General features: G+C 33.1%; 1 protein-coding gene across 4 annotated transcripts in view; it reads left to right on the top strand.

Annotated features, from left to right (window-relative positions):
* VRK2 (VRK serine/threonine kinase 2) overlaps positions 1–20825 on the top strand; it is a 104583-nt gene that overhangs the window by 35505 nt on the left and 48253 nt on the right. For all 4 annotated transcript variants that reach the window (XM_073023013.1, XM_007970544.3, XM_007970545.3 and 1 more), the window contains exons 4-7: positions 525–594; positions 1943–2030; positions 3976–4081; positions 5267–5359. In XM_073023013.1, coding sequence (XP_072879114.1) covers positions 525–594; positions 1943–2030; positions 3976–4081; positions 5267–5359 — 357 coding nt within the window. The remainder of the gene's footprint in view (positions 1–524; positions 595–1942; positions 2031–3975; positions 4082–5266; positions 5360–20825) is intronic.

The raw sequence follows: 20825 nt of genomic DNA on the forward strand, positions 1-20825 counted from the left end.
CTTTCTCTTTCCCTCCCAAATGTCCTCCCACCCTCTCCACCTCTTTAATCAAGATGGTAAGGTCCTTAAAGGCAAGCATAGGATTTTATTTCTTTTTGTGTCCCCTGTACCTAGTGTAATGAATGAAATACAGTAGACCATTCAGTAAAGGTATCATGTGTGAGTGGATCACAAGGAGAGTTTGCTGTGTATCACCCGGATGTATATGTTGGTATACAGTGAGTGTGTATGTTTATGTATACAGTTCTCAGTGCTTTTAATAAGTGTTTTCTGTAAGAAAACTACTTTTATGTGTAAGACTGTATAGGGATAGTTGTACAATATGTTGTTTAAAAATTAGATTCTTCAAGTTTATTTAGTGTTTTCTGAGATTTTTAGTGGAAATCTGGTGCCTATGTTTTATAAAAAGTGATTCAAGTACTATTATATACTACATATATATGTTCATATTTTCACAGTTGAAATGACAATTCCCTCTTTAGGATTATTTTTTCTAGTAAAATTAATTATTCTTTTTTTTATAGGAATATCAAGAAAATGGCCCGTTATTTTCAGAACTTAAATTTTATCAGAGAGTTGCAAAAAAAGACTATAGTAAGTAAAATTAGCAAATCAAGCTACTTCCATATATGTGCTTGCTAAAGTGAGTGTTGATATTTTGGTCTTTTTCTGGCCTTCTGGAAAATTCTTTTCAATAGAAATTTTATTGTAAAGTGATACAGTTAACTGTTACAACATATAAAAGCAAGACAGATGGTATACAAATCTTGACATGACATACATAATGGGTTATATATTTTAAGTCAAAGTTGTTTCTACTACTTTACATAAAATGTTAGGTTGTTAATCTAAGCTACCAAGAGTTCCCTAAGTGTAAAAGATAGTAGAATGAAATTATTTCTTTTACAGTAAACCATTTGGATAGGACGACTATAAGGAAAAAACATTAAAATGGGAAGCAGATAAATGTATAAAAAAGGAACGATTGTAGAATGGATTGGGGCAAGGTGTGTGGAAATGATTAAACTTTAAGATGTTTAAGAAAATGTTAGAAACTTGAATGTTGGAAAATTAATTGGAGCTGGATACCAAGTTTAAGAATGACCAGTTAGAAGATTTGAATGGGAAATGAATATGAGCAGAGAGGAAAAATAACAGCATTTTATACATGTGATATGGATGGGCTAAGAAAAACATTAAAGAAGTAGACAGGAGTAATGACTGTATAGTCAAGGTCCTTTACATCATGTTTAAGAGTAAGAATGATGGGTCTGGCCTCAATATTTAACTTAGTTTTTCTTAAGTCCATTAAGACTGTAGTCTTTACTAATTGTTTAAACTATGTCAGAGTGACAAATAGAATCCATTCAATTTGATTGTTTTCAGTACAGCTGTCTTAAAACATAAAAACATAGGCTAGAGTCATGAAATAATGATGAAAGTTAACTGATTATTTAAGTGGATTTGATTTTTTGTAAACTAATCAAAACCAGTTTTTGTATAAAATAATTTCAAAGTAGGATGGTTTTTCTGCCCAATTTGTTTTTTGTTTGTTTGTTTGTTTGTCCATTATGGTTTTAGATTTTGAAGTAATAGGGAAGAAAAAGCCATCTGTGTGCTGAGCCTTTGGCAGTTAACATGTGTTATGTTTAGAAATTTAGCTAGCATATAAGGTAATTAATTCTTTTTCTGAAACATTAATATATATGATATCAATATACAAAGACTATGACTTGTTTTTATTGATTTAATGTAAAAATTTCTAATTTTTTGTTAATTATAGTGGTAACAGTTTGAGCCTATTAGAGATGTTTGATTGAAAAAAAATTATCTTCTAGGAAGATCTAATTACTTTTTTGGTTAGCTAAATAAATTTGTAGAAAGGTAAGAAGTATCTTTTGAAATAACATGAATCTTTTTAAAAATAAATTTGTCTTTGTAGTCAAAAAGTGGATAGAACACAAACAACTTGATTATTTAGGAATTCCTCTGTTTTATGGATCTGGTCTGACTGAATTCAAGGGAAAAAGGTAAAATGGAATTATTATAATCAAATGTTTCTTTATAACTATTCCTTATGTGGTCTATGAGTTAACTGTTGCCATGTAACAAATTACCAAAACATATTGGCCTATAACCACAAGCTTGTATTGTCTTAGTGTCTGTGGGTGAGGAGACTGCAAGTGGCTTATCTGGATGATTCTAGATCAGGATCTGTAATAAGGATATACAATCAGTTGTCTGCTGGATTACATTCATTTCAAGGCTCATCTGGGGAAGTATTTGTTTTCAAGCTTACTCATGTGGCTACTGGTAGGCCTAAGAAGATCTGCTTTTAATTTACTTATGTGATTGTTGGCAGGCCTTCTTACTTCCTGACAATGTGGGTCTTTGCATAAGCTACCTGAGTGTTATGAAAAAGAGCTGGCTTTCTCTAGAGTAATTAATTGGGGGGAAGGGGAGAGAGCATGCACACAAGTGCATTCAAGAAGGAAGTCATCGTTTTTTGTAATCTAATCTTAAAAGGGATATTATCACTTCTGCTTTATTCTCTTTGCTAGAAGCTAGTCACTAGATAGATCCATTGGTCCTGAGAGAGGAGAATTAAGTTCTACCTCTTGAAGAGAAGCACAACAAATAAGTTATAGAAATATCTTTAAAACCACCAAATATGGCTAGTCCTATATATAATTTATTAATAGTGTTTGAAAAGAGAAAAAAAGTCTGTCATTTTTTATTTACCCTTTTGTGCCAGAGATTTTTATATACTTTATTTTTTGTCCTTTGAATAGCCTATTAAAATAGGTGATATTATTTTTATTTCATAGATGAGACAATAAGCTCAGATGTCAGTACTTTGTTCAAATGGTCTCTAAATGCTTTAAATAAAAAAAATAAGCAAGCAGTAATCTTGAAGTAAAGGACTGCCACTAGGGGACTGAATGACTGATTGAATCTTGGTACATCCATATCATGTCATATGTAGCCCATTAAAGAAGTCCGTTAGAGCTATACTAGTTGCCTTAGAAGGATTTTGATATGAGATGCTATTGAAAAAAGTAAGATGGAGAAAGTACTTTTAATATGATCACATTTTTGTAAACCAAATTCTTAAATGTGTGTGTTTGTGTATGCATACGTAAATATAGAATAGGGACTGATGTGGATATATAAATGAAGGGAAGGAAAGAAGGTATGGAAGGTGCCAAACAGAACAGAAAAGGAAGAAGTGCACTTAATAAAAGACATGTTTATAAATGTATAGAAAATGTAAACATGATCTTATCAAGAAACAAATAGAAAATTCATGTGACTGGGCACGGTGGCTCAGGCCTGTAATCCCAGCACTTTGAGAGGCTGAGGAGGGCAGATCATGAGGTCAAGAGATTGAGACCATCCTGGCCGACATGGTGAAACCCCGTCTCTACTAAAAATACAAAAATTAGCTGGGTGTGGTGGTGCACACCTGTAGTCCCAGCTACTTGGGAGGCTGAGGCAGGAGAATTGCTTGAACCTGGGAGGTGGAGGTTGCATTGAGCCGAGATTGTGCCACTGCACTCCAGCCTGGTAACAGAATGAGACTCTGTCTCAAAAAACAAAACAAAACAAAACAAAAAACAAACAAAAAATCATGTGTGGACAATAATTTGTTCAAGGCCATATGACAAGAAAGTCATGGAGTCAAAATGAATTGCATTCAGTACTATCTAATTTAAAAAGATTTTTTCATTATGTAAAACAGTGTGAATGGTTCAGTACAGCCTTCTCTTCTATAAAACCAGCTGCAAAGTAAATACTGAGCAGTTTCTTCAAAAGAATAGCAGAATTATGAATGTGCATTCATCCTCTAATGGGTTTAGATTGCATTATACCTAGTTGTTAGGTTGAGTGTGATTTTTCTTGTTTCAAATTAAATAGACAGTTTCAAGCGTTACTTTCTCAGGATGATCTCTTTTTGATGCTTCTTTCTTACAGTTACAGATTTATGGTAATAGAAAGACTAGGAATAGATTTACAGAAGATCTCAGGCCAGAATGGTGCCTTTAAAAAGTCAACTGTCCTGCAATTAGGTATCCGAATGGTAAGAAAGAATTACTTATTTCACATGCTCCATTTCCAAATTGTTTACTTTTTACAATATAGAAATCTTTTCCCTTTGTGGAATTATTAGAGAATGAAGGATTATTGCCCTAGAGACATCAGTTGTTAGGAGAAGAGGCTATTTTGGTGAAATTGATAACAATGGGCTCTGTAAGTGACAGAATGTGCTGTGTCTGGCACTGCAAACTCAATTAGGCTTTGGTTCTCCAGTCTGATCTTCTTTTTCCTCAGAGCTTTGTTTTACATACCAGAACAAGCTTTCATTGCTGTAAGAATAACCTTTCTTTTGTCAGTTATAACAGTGCAAATCATGGCAAAATATATTGTCAGCCATTTTAAACATGTGATGGTAGAGGGGTGCTATAAAGTTTTTATTATGAGTTTGGGATGGTGGCAATAATTAGTTGTGGCAATGAATAAAGTATACTTTGCCAAATCAAAAGCAATGCACTCTCAGTAGCACTCAGGCACACGTTTGTTTATGCTACATATTTGTCTTATATGTTTGTATTTGGTTTAAGTCTCATTTTTTCACTTTCAGTAGCATGAAGCTGCTTAATCCAGATTGGGATGCAGCAAATACAATGCATTAATTTTCTCGTTTATCCATCCTCCAAGCCAGCAAATGTTTATTTAGTACTAAGTGTATGTAACATGCAAAGCTGAAGGGCTTTAGAGATGAAGCTAAGGAGTTTTCTATTACCATACAGAGGAAGAATACCTTTCTCTTTGCTCATGGACGTGACATTTTGTTCTGAGATTCTCAAGGCTTGATTTATAATTATTCCTTAGGTGAGGAATTGCTGAATGGGCTTCAATATTATTTCACCATAGATCTCTGATTTTGTGCTATGTTTTTCCTCTTTGTGCAGTGCGGTTTGGCTACTGGGCTATCAGGAATTAGGCATAAGCATTTTTGAATCCTGATTTTCTTCCATTGGAACTTCAACTAAAATACTTGATTTTTGAGGATCATTTTACTTTTTTCTAGGATGAGCAACCAGAAGATGTGATATTTTAGAATAACCAGTAATTGTGAAATACATTTCTCTGTCATTGTTAATATGAAAAAAACCCATGTTATTCTATATTCAAAATGTTGGAATTGATCATGAGTTCTAAATAAATAGCAGTATAACCTTATTTTATCTATTTATTTTCACAGTTGGATGTGCTGGAATATATACATGAAAATGAATATGTTCATGGTGATATAAAAGCAGCAAATCTACTTTTGGGTTACAAAAATCCAAACCAGGTAAATACATACCTTTGCTTTTAGTAAAGGTCTTTAATGTATGAAACTGAAACTTTCAGAAAACAAACTTCTAACCCAGAAGAGTTTACAAATGAGGGCGTAACATGATGAATGTTGTAATTTATCTTACCTGCTTATCTAATTTAATCTTTGTACCAAACTAATGAATAATTAGGATGAGAAACTGAGAGTCAGAGGGGTTAAATAATATGTTAATGGGCACATAGTTAAGAAGTGGCTGAGCAGGAATTTGAATTTCTGAGCAAATATAGATAAACAAGCATCGAAATCCAGTGGGAGTAGAGATGGATTTATGTAGAGGTTAAAACGCTGTCACATTAGTTCATCATTTCCTACTGTATAACCAATTAAGTTTTAAGCAGAGAGGCCGGGTGCGGTGGCTCATGCCTGTAATCCCAGCACTTTGGAAGGCCGAGGTGAGTGATCACCTGAGGTCAGAAGTTCGAGACCAGCCTGGCCATCATGGTGAAACTCTGTCTCTACTAAAAATACAAAAATTAGCGAGGTGTGGTGGTGGGTACCTGTAATCCCAGCTACTCAGGAGGCTGAGGCAGGAGAATTGCTTGAACCCAGGAGGCGGAGGTTGCAGTGAGCTGAGATGGCGCCATTGCACTCCAGCCTGGGAAACGAGAGAAACTCCGTCTCAAAAAAAATTTAAAAAAAAAAAAGGTCTTAAGCAGAGAAGCTTTTCTATGAAAACATTGTGTAATGATGAAAATACTCTGTTTGACTGTTCAATATGGTAGCCATTAGCAATATGTGGCTTAGTATTTGAAACGTGGTCAGTACAATACCACCTGCTGATGAGTATCTGGAGTAACAGGAACTCTCATTTGTTGCTCATGGGAATGCAAAATGATACAGCCACTTTGGAAGACACTTGGGCAGTTTCTTAGAAAGGTAGATACTCTTAACATACCAAGCAGCAATTGTGCTCCTTAGTATTTACCCAGATGAGTTGAAAACTTCCATCCACACAAAAACCTGAACATGAATGCTTATAGTTGGTTTATTCATACTCATCAAAACATTGAAGTAACCAAGATGTCCTTGAGTAGGTGAATGGATAAACTGATACATCCAGATTCATTGCTAAATACAAATGAACTTTTGAGCTATGAAAAAACATGGAAGAAACCTAAATGTATTTTGCTATGTGAAAGAAGCCAATCTGAAAAGACTCGTTACTATATAATTTCAACTATATGATATTCTGGAAAAGGTGAAACTATAGAGACAGTAAAAAGATCAATTTTTTACTATCTCCATGGGTTAGAAGGGAGAGGAAGGATGAATGAGTGAAGCACAGTGGATTTTTAGGTCAGTGAAACCATTCTGTATGATACTATAATGGTGGATACATGTCATCATTTGGTCGTTAAGATCCATAGAATGGACAAGACCAAGAGTGAACGTAATGTAAACTGTGGCTTTTGGATGATAATGATTGTCATCGTAGGTTCATTCATTCACTGTAAAAAATGTGCCACTCTAGTGAGAGATGTTGATAGTGGAGAGGCTTTGTGTGGGCTTGAGGTATATGGGAACTTGTTGTATTTTCCACTCAGTTTTACCTATGTTGCTCACCTAAGTCAAACCTAAAACTTCTGTAAAAAATATAGTCTGTTTAAAAAACATAGATTATATTTTTAAATATTAAAATATTAATATTGAGAAACTGAATTTTTAATTTAACTTAATTTAAATTTAAATAACAATATACCTAGTTGTTACTGTATTATCACATGTTTAAAGAGTTAAATGAGTCTATAAAAAATTAGAAAAAATGTAATTGAATATTTGATCTCTGCATAGGTTAAATTTCTAAATAAAAATACAAGAGAACAAAAATCTTAACTGAAAATATTGACAGCTTTAAAATTTTAAGACACCTGTATATTTAAAATTTCTTCAAAATGAAAGGTGAATGAGAAACTGGGAAATAGATTTATAACAAATATTTGAGAATATCTAGCCACTACTAACAAAATAATAAGAAGAAAAACACAAAATACCTTGTTAAAGTAGTGATCGAAAGGAATGAATAAACAGAACAGAGAAGGAATATGACTGTCCTAGAAACAGGAAAAAAAAGGCCACCTTTGCAAAAAATGATAAGGGGACCAAAACAGCGAGACACCCTTTTTAAAGGACTTATCAAATTGGAGAGGTCTAAAATAATAGTCTGATAATATTGAGGCTGATAAAGGTACCAGCACTTTTAGAATGCCCTTTGGGAATGTAAATTAAATGGGTATAGGAAAATAAAGTTAGTGGAAGGAAAATTTGACAATATCTGCATGCTTTTTAAAGATTAGGTTTTTTGAGATATAATTTACAAACAGTAAATGTCACCCTTTTAAATGTATAGTTTGATATGTTTTGACAGATGTATATATCATGTAACCACAACTGCCACCAAGATGTAGAGCATTTCTTTCATTCCCAAAAGTTCTCTCATTCCTGTTAGTCCCCTTATCCTGGCATTGCTCCCAGCCCCTAGAGATGATTTCTGTCCCTATATTTTTACATTTTCAGGAATGGTATATAAGTGAAATTATAACGTATGTACTGTTTTATGTCTGTCTTCCTTCACTTAACATAATGCTTTTGAGATTTATCTTGGTGGGTCATTAGTAGTTTATTCCTTTTTATTGCTGAGTAGTATTCTACTGAAAACGGCGACGATCTCTGTTCACCTGTTGATGGCTATCTGGGTTGTTTTCAGTTTTTGACAATTATAAGTAAAGTTGCTATAAGCCAAGTATTCACATACAGGCTTTTGTGGAGACATATGTTTCATTTTCTTTTCAGTAAATAACTAGGAGTGGAATTTCTGGGTCATATGAAAGTGTATGTTTAACTTGGAAACTGCGAAGTTGTTTTCTGGAGTGATTGTGCCGTTATACATTCCCATCGGCAGTGTGTGATATTTCATTTGCTCCACCTGGTTTCATTTTTTAAACGTAAAGCTCTCTTATTCATTAGAGTTTATTATAAGTGGTTTTCCAGTTGTTCCAACACTATTTATTTTAAAATATATCTTTGTTTCAGTAATATTAGTTGCTGCTTTTATTATATACTCAGTTTCCTCATGTACTTGGTTTTATTTCTGTACTTTCTGTTGAATCCCACTGATTTGTCTATTTATATAACAATACCAGCCATAAATACTGGTGCATTAATTTCCGAAGCTTTATAATGTAATTTAACATTGGATTGGACTAGTAGTTCCCTGTAGTTCTTCTTTTTCAGTGTTATCTTAGCTATTTATACTGGATTTTCTGTATTATTTTGTTTAGTTTCATTTAAAAAGAATACTTGTTGGCATTTTCATTGAAATTACATTAAGTTTTAAAATTAATTTGGAGTGACCTGACATTTTTATGATGTATAGTTGTTCATATAACAACAAGGAATGTTTTTGTTTTTCATCAATTTTGCATTAGGTCCTTAGAATTATTTTAAAGCTTTCCTCTTACTAGTTTTGCGTATTTCTTATTATGTTTGTTTCAAAATATACCTTTTTGTTGATATTGTCAATGGATTTCTTCTATTATTTCTTATGATTTTTGTTTATATATATGAAAAATTTTATTTCCCTGCATTAATTTTATATCCTGTTAATTTACGGAATTATTTTGTGGTTCAGAGTAGTTTTAGTAATGGTGTTTAGAGTTTTCTTAGAAAACTGTCATATGCAAGTAGATACAGTAGTTTTTCTTCTTTTACAGTTCTTGTATTTGATTTGTCTAATTGCATTGTCTAGTACATTCAATACAGTATTAAATAGTAAGAAAGGTAGTAATCATCTTTTACTCATCTTAATCTTATTGGAAATGCATGAAGTATTACCCCATTAAATGTGATGGTGGCTTTAGGACTAAGGTTTGTGTATATGTATGTGAATATATGTGTGAATATGAGTGTGTGTGTATCTGTTTATAAAGTATAGAAAATATCTGTCAACTCCTATGTTCTTGAATGTTTTTAATTTTTACGGAATGAGTATTGAATTTTTTCAGAGTTTTGTTTAACATCTATAGAAATCATCATATTTGTCTCCAATCTTTTAATGTGCTATATTGCTGAGCTTCTAATATTGAACCAACCTTACTTTTAAGGAATAAATCTCAATTTGTTATGGCATAATATTAGTATAGTGTTGAAGTTCACTAACATTTTATGAAGTGATTTCATATTGATATTCATAAGTGATATTGATCTATAGTTTTCTAATTTTGTTCTGTTTTTATCATATTTTGCTACCAATATATTTTGTTCATGTAAAGGATTTGGAGCTTTTATTTTCTGTGTTTTAGAACTATTTCTGTTACATTGGAACCATCTGGTCTTTGAATGTGAAACTATTTGATTCTTTTGCTTTTCTGTGAGGTAATTCTTTGTGATTCTCTACGTTTTTCTATGGAAATTGGTTGTTTAAGTTCTTTATCTCTATTTGGGTGTCTGTTTTAGTTATACATGTTTTCTATTTTTTCAAATTTATTCGTGCGGTGGTCTGCATTGTAGTTTCTTATGACTTAAATTTTTCCTACTTCAATGATTGTTTCTCTCTAGTTATTTTAAATTTTATTTTGTTTTCTTCCTTTTTCTATCCTGGTGAAGGTGACCAGTAGTAGTCCCTTTTGTTAATTTTTCAACAAAGTTCAATTTTGATTCATTAATGAGATTTTTTTCTTTTTTCTAATTATTAATTTCTGATTTTTCCTTTATTAAGTCTTCATATGTACTCTTTTAGTTTTACCTTTCTCTTCTTTTTCTAGTTCTCCAATTGGGTATCCTTCCATAAGAGTTTAAGGCTATGAATTTTCCTCCCTTATTGTTTTATATTATATCTAATTGATTTTGATATATAATGCTTTTGTTCTCTTTATTCTTTTGGAAAGGTTGTATTTTTCTTTCACCAAAAAAGTAGTTCAGTAGGAAATTCTTAAATTTGTATGTGGAAGGGCCTTTAAATACTGTTTTTATTAATGCCTAGACTTATCACAATATTATTATGATATTGTTTATAATAAGTTTACTCTTTGGAATCCTCTGATGCTTTAATTGTGACTTAAAAGCTGATCATTTTTTGTCAGTCTTCCATGTTTGCTTAAGAAAAAGGTAGTCTTATTTTCAGAGTGTAAAATGCAACAAAAATCCAAAAGATCTACCTTATTCACTATATTGTTTATGTCATCTGTATCTTTATTTACTTTTTGTCCACCTAAGCTGTTTTGTGCTAAGAGAGGTGTTTAAACGTCTACTTTTATTAGTGTGTTTCTGTCTCCTTGTTCTCCTATAGTTTTTTTTAAATAAAAATTATTCCTGTGCTATTTGGTATACACTTGTTACTATATTTGTTGTGTTTTCATCTTGTTTTATGTGTTTTTTTAAAATCTTATATCTTTCCAAGTTTTTTAGGGGGAGAGGGACTATTTATGAAAGTTTGTAATTTTTATTGTAGTACTTGCTACAACAGTGGTCGTGTCGTATTTAGTAGAGGAAATGTAGTTCGTCCCCTATACTGGTTTGGTTAAAAATATAAATTAAAATTTAAAATTAAATTATTCAATTTTATTAAATCATGTACCATATTATGATGTTTTAGTCAAAAACGGACCACATATACAACAGTGGTCTTGTAAGATTATTATGGAGCTGGAAAGTTTCTATTGCCTAGTAATATCATAGCCATAGTAATGCCATAGGGCAACACATTGCTCATGCGTTTGCAGTAATGCTGGTATAAACAAACCTCTGCTGCTCTTTGTACACTGTATAATACTTGATAATGATAATAAACAACTATGTTACTAGTTTATATATTTATTTATTATACTATACTTTTGTTATTATTTTAGAGTATATTCCTTCTGCTTATGTAAAAATGGTTAACAGTAAAATAGCCTCACACAGGCCCTTCAGAAAGTATTCCAGAAGATTGTTTGTCATCATAGGAGAGGACAACTCCATGCATGTTATTGTCCCTGAAGACCTTCCAGGGGGATGAGATGTGGAAGACAGTGATAGTCATGATCCTGACCCTGTGTAGGTCTAGGCTAATGTGTGTGTGATTGTGTCTTATTTTTAAACAAAAAAGTTTAAAAAATAAAAAAGAAAATAAATATAGAAAAAGTCTACAGAATGAGGATATAAAGAAAGTATTTTTGTACAGCTATACAATGTGTTTAAAGCTAAGTGTTACGACAAAAGAGACAAAAAGTTTTTTAAAAATAGTTTATAAATATGATATGGTAAGCTAAGGTTAATTTATTATTGCAGAAAGAAAAAAAAATTTTTTTTTTTTTTTTGAGACGGAGTCTCGCTCTGTCGCCCAGGCTGGAGTGCAGTGGCCGGATCTCAGCTCACTGCAAGCTCCGCCTCCTAGGTTTACGCCATTCTCCTGCCTCAGCCTCCCAAGTAGCTGGGACTACAGACGCCCGCCACCTCCCCCGGCTAGTTTTTTGTATATTTTAGTAGAGATGGGGTTTTACCGTGTTAGCCAGGATGGTCTCAATCTTCAGACCTCGTGATCCACCCGTCTCAGCCTCCCAAAGTGATGGGATTACAGGTTTGAGCCACCGCGCCTGGCCAAGAAAAAAATACTAAACACATTTAATGTAGCCTAAGTGTACACAGAGTGTTTTATAAGTCTACAGTAGCATACAGCAACGTCCTAGGCCTTCACATTCACTCACCACTCACTCACTGACTCATCCAGCGTAACTTCCAGTCCTGTAAGTTCCATTCATGGTAAGTGCCCTATACAGTTATAGCATTTTCAAATCTTTTATTTTTAATGTACCTTTTTTATGTTTAGATATAGTTAGATACACAAACACTATTGTGTTACAGTTGCCTACAGTATTTACTATAGTAACATGCTATACAGGTTTGTAGCCTAGGAGCAATAAGTTGTACCATAAATAGCCTAGGTGTGTAGAAGGCTGTACTATCTGGGGTTGTGTAAGTACACTCTATGATGTTCACACAATGATGAAATTACCTAACAATACATTTCTTAGAACATATCCCTATCATTAAGCAATACATGACTATATTAAGAAACACGTCCTTACAGAAGTGATTCATCTTTAGAAAAGACAATAAAAATCCATTTTAACTGACTTTTTGATCATTTATTGTGTTAGGCATTATGTTATATGCTTGAATAATACTATGTTTATAATTATAAATTTGTGCTTCATTGATAGGTAGGTAGATATTATCCTCTTGGACCACCTAACCTAAATTTTTAAACTCTCTTTGAAACCTTGCTGATTTTGCAATATAATATGGTGTTGCACAATTGATAACTAGAAAGGTGGCCTTATGAGAGCTGATCTAGTATTTGGAAAACAAATGTATCCTTCTGGTTTCCTTACTTATAATGGAATTATCAAAAATGATGGTGGTGTTTTGAGTAATGCCCACTTGCCTGTATCTCCCTGTATCACTTGAAGGAAGTTGATGATATGGTGTTGCACAATTGATAGCTCCAAAGGTAGCCTTATGAGTGCTGATCTAGTATTTGGAAAACAAATGTATCTTTCTGATTTCCTCACTTACAATGGAATTACCAAAAATGATAGTAGTGTTTTGAGTAATGCCCACTTGCTTGTATCTCCCAGTGTCACTTGGAGGAAGTTGATGCAGTTTGAGATTACAACTTTTATTTCAGTGGTGCAGAGGCTCTCCTTACATCTGGAAAGGCACCTCTTTGTTTATCAGATACATTCTTTTCATGCAGCAGCTTATATGAAACCTTTCTTAATGATTCTGGTTTATACTGAGCTTTTCCTGTTTCTAATTTCCTATAGCTCTTAATGTATATTTTAAGCCTGTGAATGTTCAGGTCTCACTTGCCTTCATGTTGTCTTACATTCTGAACTAGAATGAACTCCTTGAGTTATACTTCTTTTATATTCCTCACAGCATGTATATTTGTATTCCTTTCCTATAACCCTTCAAGAAATACTTTATTGACTGCTTAAGGCATGAGGCCAGTCTTGATGTGGTATCTGTCATCTCAGTGCCAGGAATACCTTGATTGTAGAGCTCCTTTCCCCATTATGCTGCATATGTTTCTGTTCTAAAGCTGCCTACTAGGTCAAAGAGGATGACCTTCACAGGTAGAGAATAATTCTTCATGTCAACATGTGGACCTTAGTATACCTGTGTTCTTTAAAGACGCTTGTGACAGTGCCTTCTTGATTCCTGGGAATTGTGGTGGACTAAGAGTCAAGAGACTAGGTTCTAGTTTCAGCACTGCCATTAAGCAGAATTGCAAATTACTTAACCTATATAGGCTTTGGCTTTCTAGTGTATAAAATAGGAGATTTCAACTAAGTGATCTCAAAAGTTCCTTCTAGCTCTAAAATTCTATGATTTTATGAAAATGTGTTCTCCAAATACTTAAAGCTCATTGCAGAAGGTAATGTTTCTTACGTTTCCAAAGTGTCTTGCCTATTGTTGTACAGTTACGGAAGTTGAAAAGTAGAAAAAAAAATTGAAATTTAGTGATCTGGAAGAAGCAATTGTAATACCTGACCTGTATCTGGTGGCAAAATACTTACTTTCAGAGTTCCTAGGATATTCATAGGGCAGGGTCATAAGCCTCATTAAATCTGCTTGTTTACTGTTTGCTAAAGGCAATTCTAACACAATCCATTTATCAATCAAGGTTGCTTGTAAAATGAAGTGTGAATGTAAGAATTTTGCATGGAATGTGCACATAATATGGTCACTATTTAGAAGTAGTGTTTCCTGTGCTGAACATCTGTAAAATTTAGTTTTAGTCACTTCTATATATAGACAATATAAAATTTACTTACAGTAATATCTCTATATTTTATTATCTCCAGAATAGTGTTATATATCTTAGTTTAATGATACTATAATATTACTAGGTGGTATAGCTGGTGAGACTCCTTTAAAGTGGATAGGTATAATAGTATAGATTAATATGCATGTTACTCTTTCCTTCCTAGGGAGGTTCTGCTGTTTATTTTCAGATAAGCAAAGAGACTTTGGAAATAGTTCCTGTGAATTTAATTATGTGGACTTCTAAAATTAGTATTTTATGAGTTTTACATTAATAGGATTATTTTAAAAATATATACTTTCACTGAATTTTTCTTTGTCTCAGTATAACTGTTTGTCATATGAATACATTGTTTTTGAACTTTGATAATTTCCTATATATCTAGATTTCATGGATCAGTTCTATAAACTGTTTTAAGGTTCTCTCAGAATTATTTTTCAAATAAAAATAAACTCTGTCGTAAATTTTATTTCCATCTAACTTTGTGTAATGTGTTAATACTTCTATTTTACTAAACATCAATTTGTTTATTAAAGTATTTTAAAATTGTTTAAGTAATCAAATGCATTTCTTAGCTTAATAGTGTTCCTGTTGTTCAAATATATTCTTAACATAGGCCAAACCAGTTTAGAGCCATATTAAAAAATTCTTGTTTTGAAATCCTATGTAAATGATAGCTATCTGAATATGGGCTACTAGAATCTTATTATTATTGGAGGGTAGTGATGGATGGAAAATATTGAAGAAAACAGCATAAAAATTATTATTTAGAATCCATGGTTTCGATATTTAAAATATTTTTTAAGGCTTCTTTTCCAGTGCTCTTAAGATTCTGAGGCAAGTAAGAAGCTGTTAGATATATAATTTTCCCTGTAAAACAATATGATTTTTTCAGTCTTTTATTTTGAAAATTTTAAAACATACTTAAAAATAGAGAACTCCATATGACTCTCACTTTTAAATGTTTTATCTGTTTATGATGGAAATATTTTAAAGTAAATTATAGATGTCATTACATTTTACCTAAATACTTTAGAGTGTATGCAGCTCCAAAAACTAAGGACAATTCACTATATTATCAGAATGTGATTACTATTCGTAACAGACTTCACAGTCACTCCTTAATGTCAGGTACAGTTTTATCTCCCATTTTCTTCTTTATCCTAAAATATGAGAATATAGAACTACAGATAATTATTCTAATTGTACTTATGCTCTCTTTTTCTTTCTTTTGTGACTTTTTTTACTGGACTTCTCTGTGCCACACTTTCTCTTTCTGTAAATCCAGGAGCCTAGTCCATGTGATTTCTTTGATCCCTTTTATCTCTCATAGCCTCTGACTCACTGGGTAGAACTGGTTGTTAGCTAAAATCTGGTTTAGGAAACTACTGGTATAGAACCAGGTGAATGTGGTTTCTTTGATATATATGTACATCAGGAGAGCATGTTTCTTATCTTATAAATAGGAAAGCAGGGATTGTGTTTATTTCAACTTACATTTCCAGAAGCCGGTATAGAGCATGAAACATAATAAGCATTCAGTAAGTGATGAGGGCACAATGAGAAATTAAATAGATTAATGCATAAATGAATTTATTAATCAATGTTCAGGAGTAACAGGTCAAACCAACCAAGTAGAGCTGTATATAGTGATCGCCAGGTATAGCAACTAAGTCATTTGTAGATTTCTTAAATTCCCATTGGGAAAGATCTTCCCCATGTGTCAAAAGATCTTTACTATTTAATATAGCCATTATGACTGTTTCCTTGCAGAAAACTCTATTAGCACATTCACATAGAGAAACCGGCAATGGGAACTGCTGTGGGTTGAATTGTACCTTCTCAAAAGCTGTTAAACCATTATGAGGGAAAATCCCTCACATATTAATATTAACCTTGGATATAAATGGATTAAATACTGCAATTAAAATACACAGATTGCCAGAATGGATTTTTTAAAAAAATGAACCAACTATATACTGGTTACAAGAAACTCATCTTGCTGGTAAAGACACTTATAGACTGAAGGTCAAGGGATTGAAAAAGATATTCCACGCAAGCAGAAACCAAAAGCAAGTAGGAGTAGCCATGCTTATATCAGATAAGACAGGACAGGCTTTAAATCAAAAACAGTAAAAAACAAACAAACAAACAAAAGAGGAGGTTATTGTATAATGATAACACAATTCAACAAGAGGATATACTGGTCCTAAATACACATGCCCTAAACTCAGGAGCAGCCAGATTCATAAAACAATATTACGAGACCTAAAGAAAGAGATAGCAATACGATAATAATGGGGGACTTGAACACCCCACTCACAGCACTAGACAGATCATTGAGACAGAACATCAGCAAGGAAACTCTAGACTTAAATTGAATATTAGATCAAAAGGATGAAACAGATATTCCAACAGCTGCAGAATATACATTTTACTCATCAGCACAGGGAACATTCTTCAAGATAGACTGTATGTTATGAGGCCACAAAACTAGCCTCAATAAATTTTAAAATATCAAAATCATATCAAGTGTCATGTCAGACCACAGTGAAATAAAACTAGAAACTAATACCAAGAGTAGTTCTTGAAACTATACAAATACATGGAAATTAAACAACACATTCCTCACTGATCTTTGGATCAATGATGAAATTCAGATAAAATTTTTAAAATTTTTTGAAATGAATGAAAATGGAGACACAACGTACCAAAGCCTTTGAGATACAGAAAAAAGCACTGCTAAGAGGGAATTTTATATCTCTAAGTGTGTACTTCAAAAAAAGAAATCACAAATTAAACAAACATCATATCTCAACTAAAAAAACAAGAACAAACCATACCCAAAGCTAGCAGAAGAAAATAAATAGCAAAGATCAGAGCAGTACTAAGTAAAATTGAGACCAATAAATAAATAAATAAATAAAAATTAAAAATTAAAATCAACAAAATGAAAAGTTTGTTCTTTAAAAAGAGAAACTAAATTGATAAACTACTAGCTAGACTAACCAAGAATAGAGAAGATCCAAATACACATAATCAGAAATTAAAAAGGAGACATTTCAACTACTACCACAGAAATGCAAGAGAGCATCAGAGACTTCTATGAACAACTATAAGCTTATAAACTGGAAAACCTAGAGGAAATGGATACATTCCTAGAAACATACAACCTCCCAAGATTGAACCAGAACGAAATAGAAACCCTGAACAGACCAATAACAAAGCAGTGAGATAGAATCGATAATAAAATGTCTTCCAACAAACAAAGCCCATAACCAGATGGCTTCATTACCAAATTCTACCAAAAGTATAAAGAAGAACTGATACCAATCCTACTGAAACTGTTCCAAAAAATCGAGGAAGAGGAAATCCTCCCTAGTTCATTCTACAAAGCCAGTATGACCCTTATATCAAAGCTAAACAAGGACAAAACAAAAAAACTTTAGATCAATATCCCTGATGATCATAGATGCAAAATCCTCAACAAAAACTAGCAAACCAAATCCCACAGTGCATTAAAAAGATAATACACCATGATCAAATAGGTTTCATTCCAGGGATGCAAGAATAGTTCAACATAGGCAAATCAATAAATGTGATTCATCACATAAGCAGAATTAAAAACAAAAACCATATGATTATACATGCAGAAAAAAAGCATTTGATAAAATTCAGCATCTCTTCATGATAGAAACCCTCAACAAACTAGGCATAGAAGGAACACACCTCAGAATAACAAAGGCCATATATACCAACATCATACTAAATGGGGGAAAGTTGAAAGCAATCTCCCTACAAACTGGAATAAGACAAGAATGCCCACTTTTACCACTCCTATTTATCATAGTAATGGATATCCTAGCTAGAGCATACAGGAAAGAGAAGGAAATGAAATACATCCAGATTGCAAAAGAAGAAATCAAATTATCTCTATTTGCCAGCAATATGATCTTATATTTAGAAAACCCTAGAAACTCCTGCAAAACCTCTTAATTTTGATAAACAGATTTAGTAAAGTTTGAGGGTATAAAATCAATGTATAAAAATCAGTAGTATTTATATAAACCAATAACAATGAAGCTAAGAACCAAATCAAAAAGACAATTTTATTTACAGTAACTACAAAAATGAAATAAAATACCTAAGAGTATATTTAACCAAGAAAGTGAAAGATCTCTACAAGGAAAACTACAAAACAGTGATGAAAGAAATTATAGATGATACAAATAAATGGAAACACATTCCATGCTTATAGATCAGAAGAATTGTTAAAATGAGCACAGTGCCCAAAACCATCTACAGATTCAATGCAATCTCTGTCCAAATACAAGCATCATTTTTCACAGAATTAGACAAAAACCATCCTGAAATTCACATAGAACTAAAAAGGGGGCCTGAATAGCCAAAGCAACCCTAAGCCCAAAGAACAAAGCTGGAGGCATCACGTTACCTGACCACAAATTATATTGCAAGGCTATAGTAACCAAAACAGCATGGTTCTGGTATCAAAATAGACACATAGATCAATGGAAGAGAATAGAGAACCGAGAAATAAAGCCACATATCTACACCCAAGTGATTGTTGATAGAGTCAACAAAAATGTACACTGGGGAAAGGACACCTTGTTCAATAAATTGTGCTGGGAAAATTGGATTGCCATATGCAGAATAATGAAAATGGACCCCTACCTCTCACCATATACAAAAATCAACTCAAGATGGATTAAAGACCTAAATGTAAGGCCTGAAACTATAAAAAATACTAGAAGTAAAACAAGGGAAAGCTCTTCTGGACATTGGTCTAGGCAAATAATGACTAAGACCTGAAAAGCTTAAGCAACAAAAATAGATAAGTGGGATTTAAACTGAAAAGCCTCTGCACAGCAAGAGAAACAATCAACTGAGTGAACAGACAACCTGGAGAATGAAAGAAAATATTTGCAAACAATGCATATGACAAAGGGCTAATATCCAGAATCTGTAAGGAACTTGACAAGAAAAAAAAAAACCATTAAAAGGTGGGCAAAAGACATGAACAGATATCATTTAAAATAAGACATACAAATAGCCAGTAAGTATCTGGAAAAAATGCTCAGCATCACTAATCATCAGAGAAATGCAAATTAAAACCACACTGAGATATCATCTGATGCCAGTCAGAGTAGCTATCATAAGAAAGACAAAAAATAACATGTTAGCAGGGATGCAGAGATAAGGGATTGCTTATACACTGTTGGTGAGAATATAAGCACAACCTCTGTGGAAAATAGTGTGGAGATGTCTCAAAGAACTAAAAATAGAACTACCATTCAATCCAGCAGTCCCACTACTGGGTATCTACCAAAAGGAGCAGATATCATTGTATCAAAAAGATACCAGCACTCATATGTTTATTGCAACACTATTCATGATAGCAAAAATATGGAATTAACCTAAATGTCCATCAATGGATGATTGGATAAAATGTGATATGCATGTACTATGGAATATTATTCAGACGTAAAAAGAATGAAATCCTGTCATCTGCAGCAACATGGATGGAACTGGGTACTATTGTCAGGTGAAGCAACTTAGAAACATAGTCAAATACAAAATAATATTACACATGGACCTAGAGTGTGGAATACCGGTCATTAGAGATTTGGGAGGGTAGAGAGAAGGAGGTGAGAAATTACTTCTTGGGTATAAATTATGACTTGTGTCCTTATAAAAATGGGAAATTTGAACACGGAGACAGACATGGGAAGATAATGTGAAGAGGTGGGAAAAGTACCATCTGTAAGCAAAGAAATTCCTGAGATACCAGAACCTAGGAGAGAAGAATGGAAGAGTAGCCCTCGCAGCCTTCCAAAGGAACCAACCCTGCTGACATCTTGATTTCAGACTTCTAGACTCCAGAACTCTGAGGCTTCATTTTCATTGTTTAAGCCACGACGTTATGATACCTTGTTGCAGCATCCATGCAAAATTAATACAGGAACTTAGAAGTCTTTGGGTTTTAGTATATAAAATTTCCAAGTAATTTTAATAGAAATCTCAGGATGGTGTTGTGTTCCATGAAACTTCCTCACACGTTAGCATGAACACCAGTGTGTATACACACACACACACACACACACTCTGTGGGCACTAGGATAGGGAAAGAGAAAGGAGGGGGAGAGGTGAGAACAGAGGACAGAAACATGGATCTACTTTTATTTTGCCTATAGCCACTCCAGGTGAGACCAGACCAGTTAGTGTTTCTGAAATGATTTGTTTTACACATAAGGCCTGCAAGCAGTTCTTTAACATGTGTGTTGGGATCTTCTCTGTATTATATAGTCTACTTATTTATTGTAAAGTTGTATTCTTATACAGTATCAGAAAGAAGATATAAGAAGAAGGGTGTTTACCTTTTCTTAATCCCAGGCAAAAGGTTTGATAGAAGAAGGTTGGGACTATTTTCTAGAGTCGTATTTTATGTAACTTTGAATTTTCAGGATTCAGTCTAGGATATGAGCTCTAGAATCAGACTCCCTGCGTCTAAGTCCTGGCTCTACCTCTTGTTACCCCTGTGTTTTTAGCCAAGTTATTTCACCTCTTTGATCTGTTTCATCATCTAAAAATAAGGAT

Source organism: Chlorocebus sabaeus, chromosome 14 (assembly GCF_047675955.1).
Source record: "Chlorocebus sabaeus isolate Y175 chromosome 14, mChlSab1.0.hap1, whole genome shotgun sequence".
Lineage (NCBI taxonomy): Eukaryota > Metazoa > Chordata > Mammalia > Primates > Cercopithecidae > Chlorocebus > Chlorocebus sabaeus.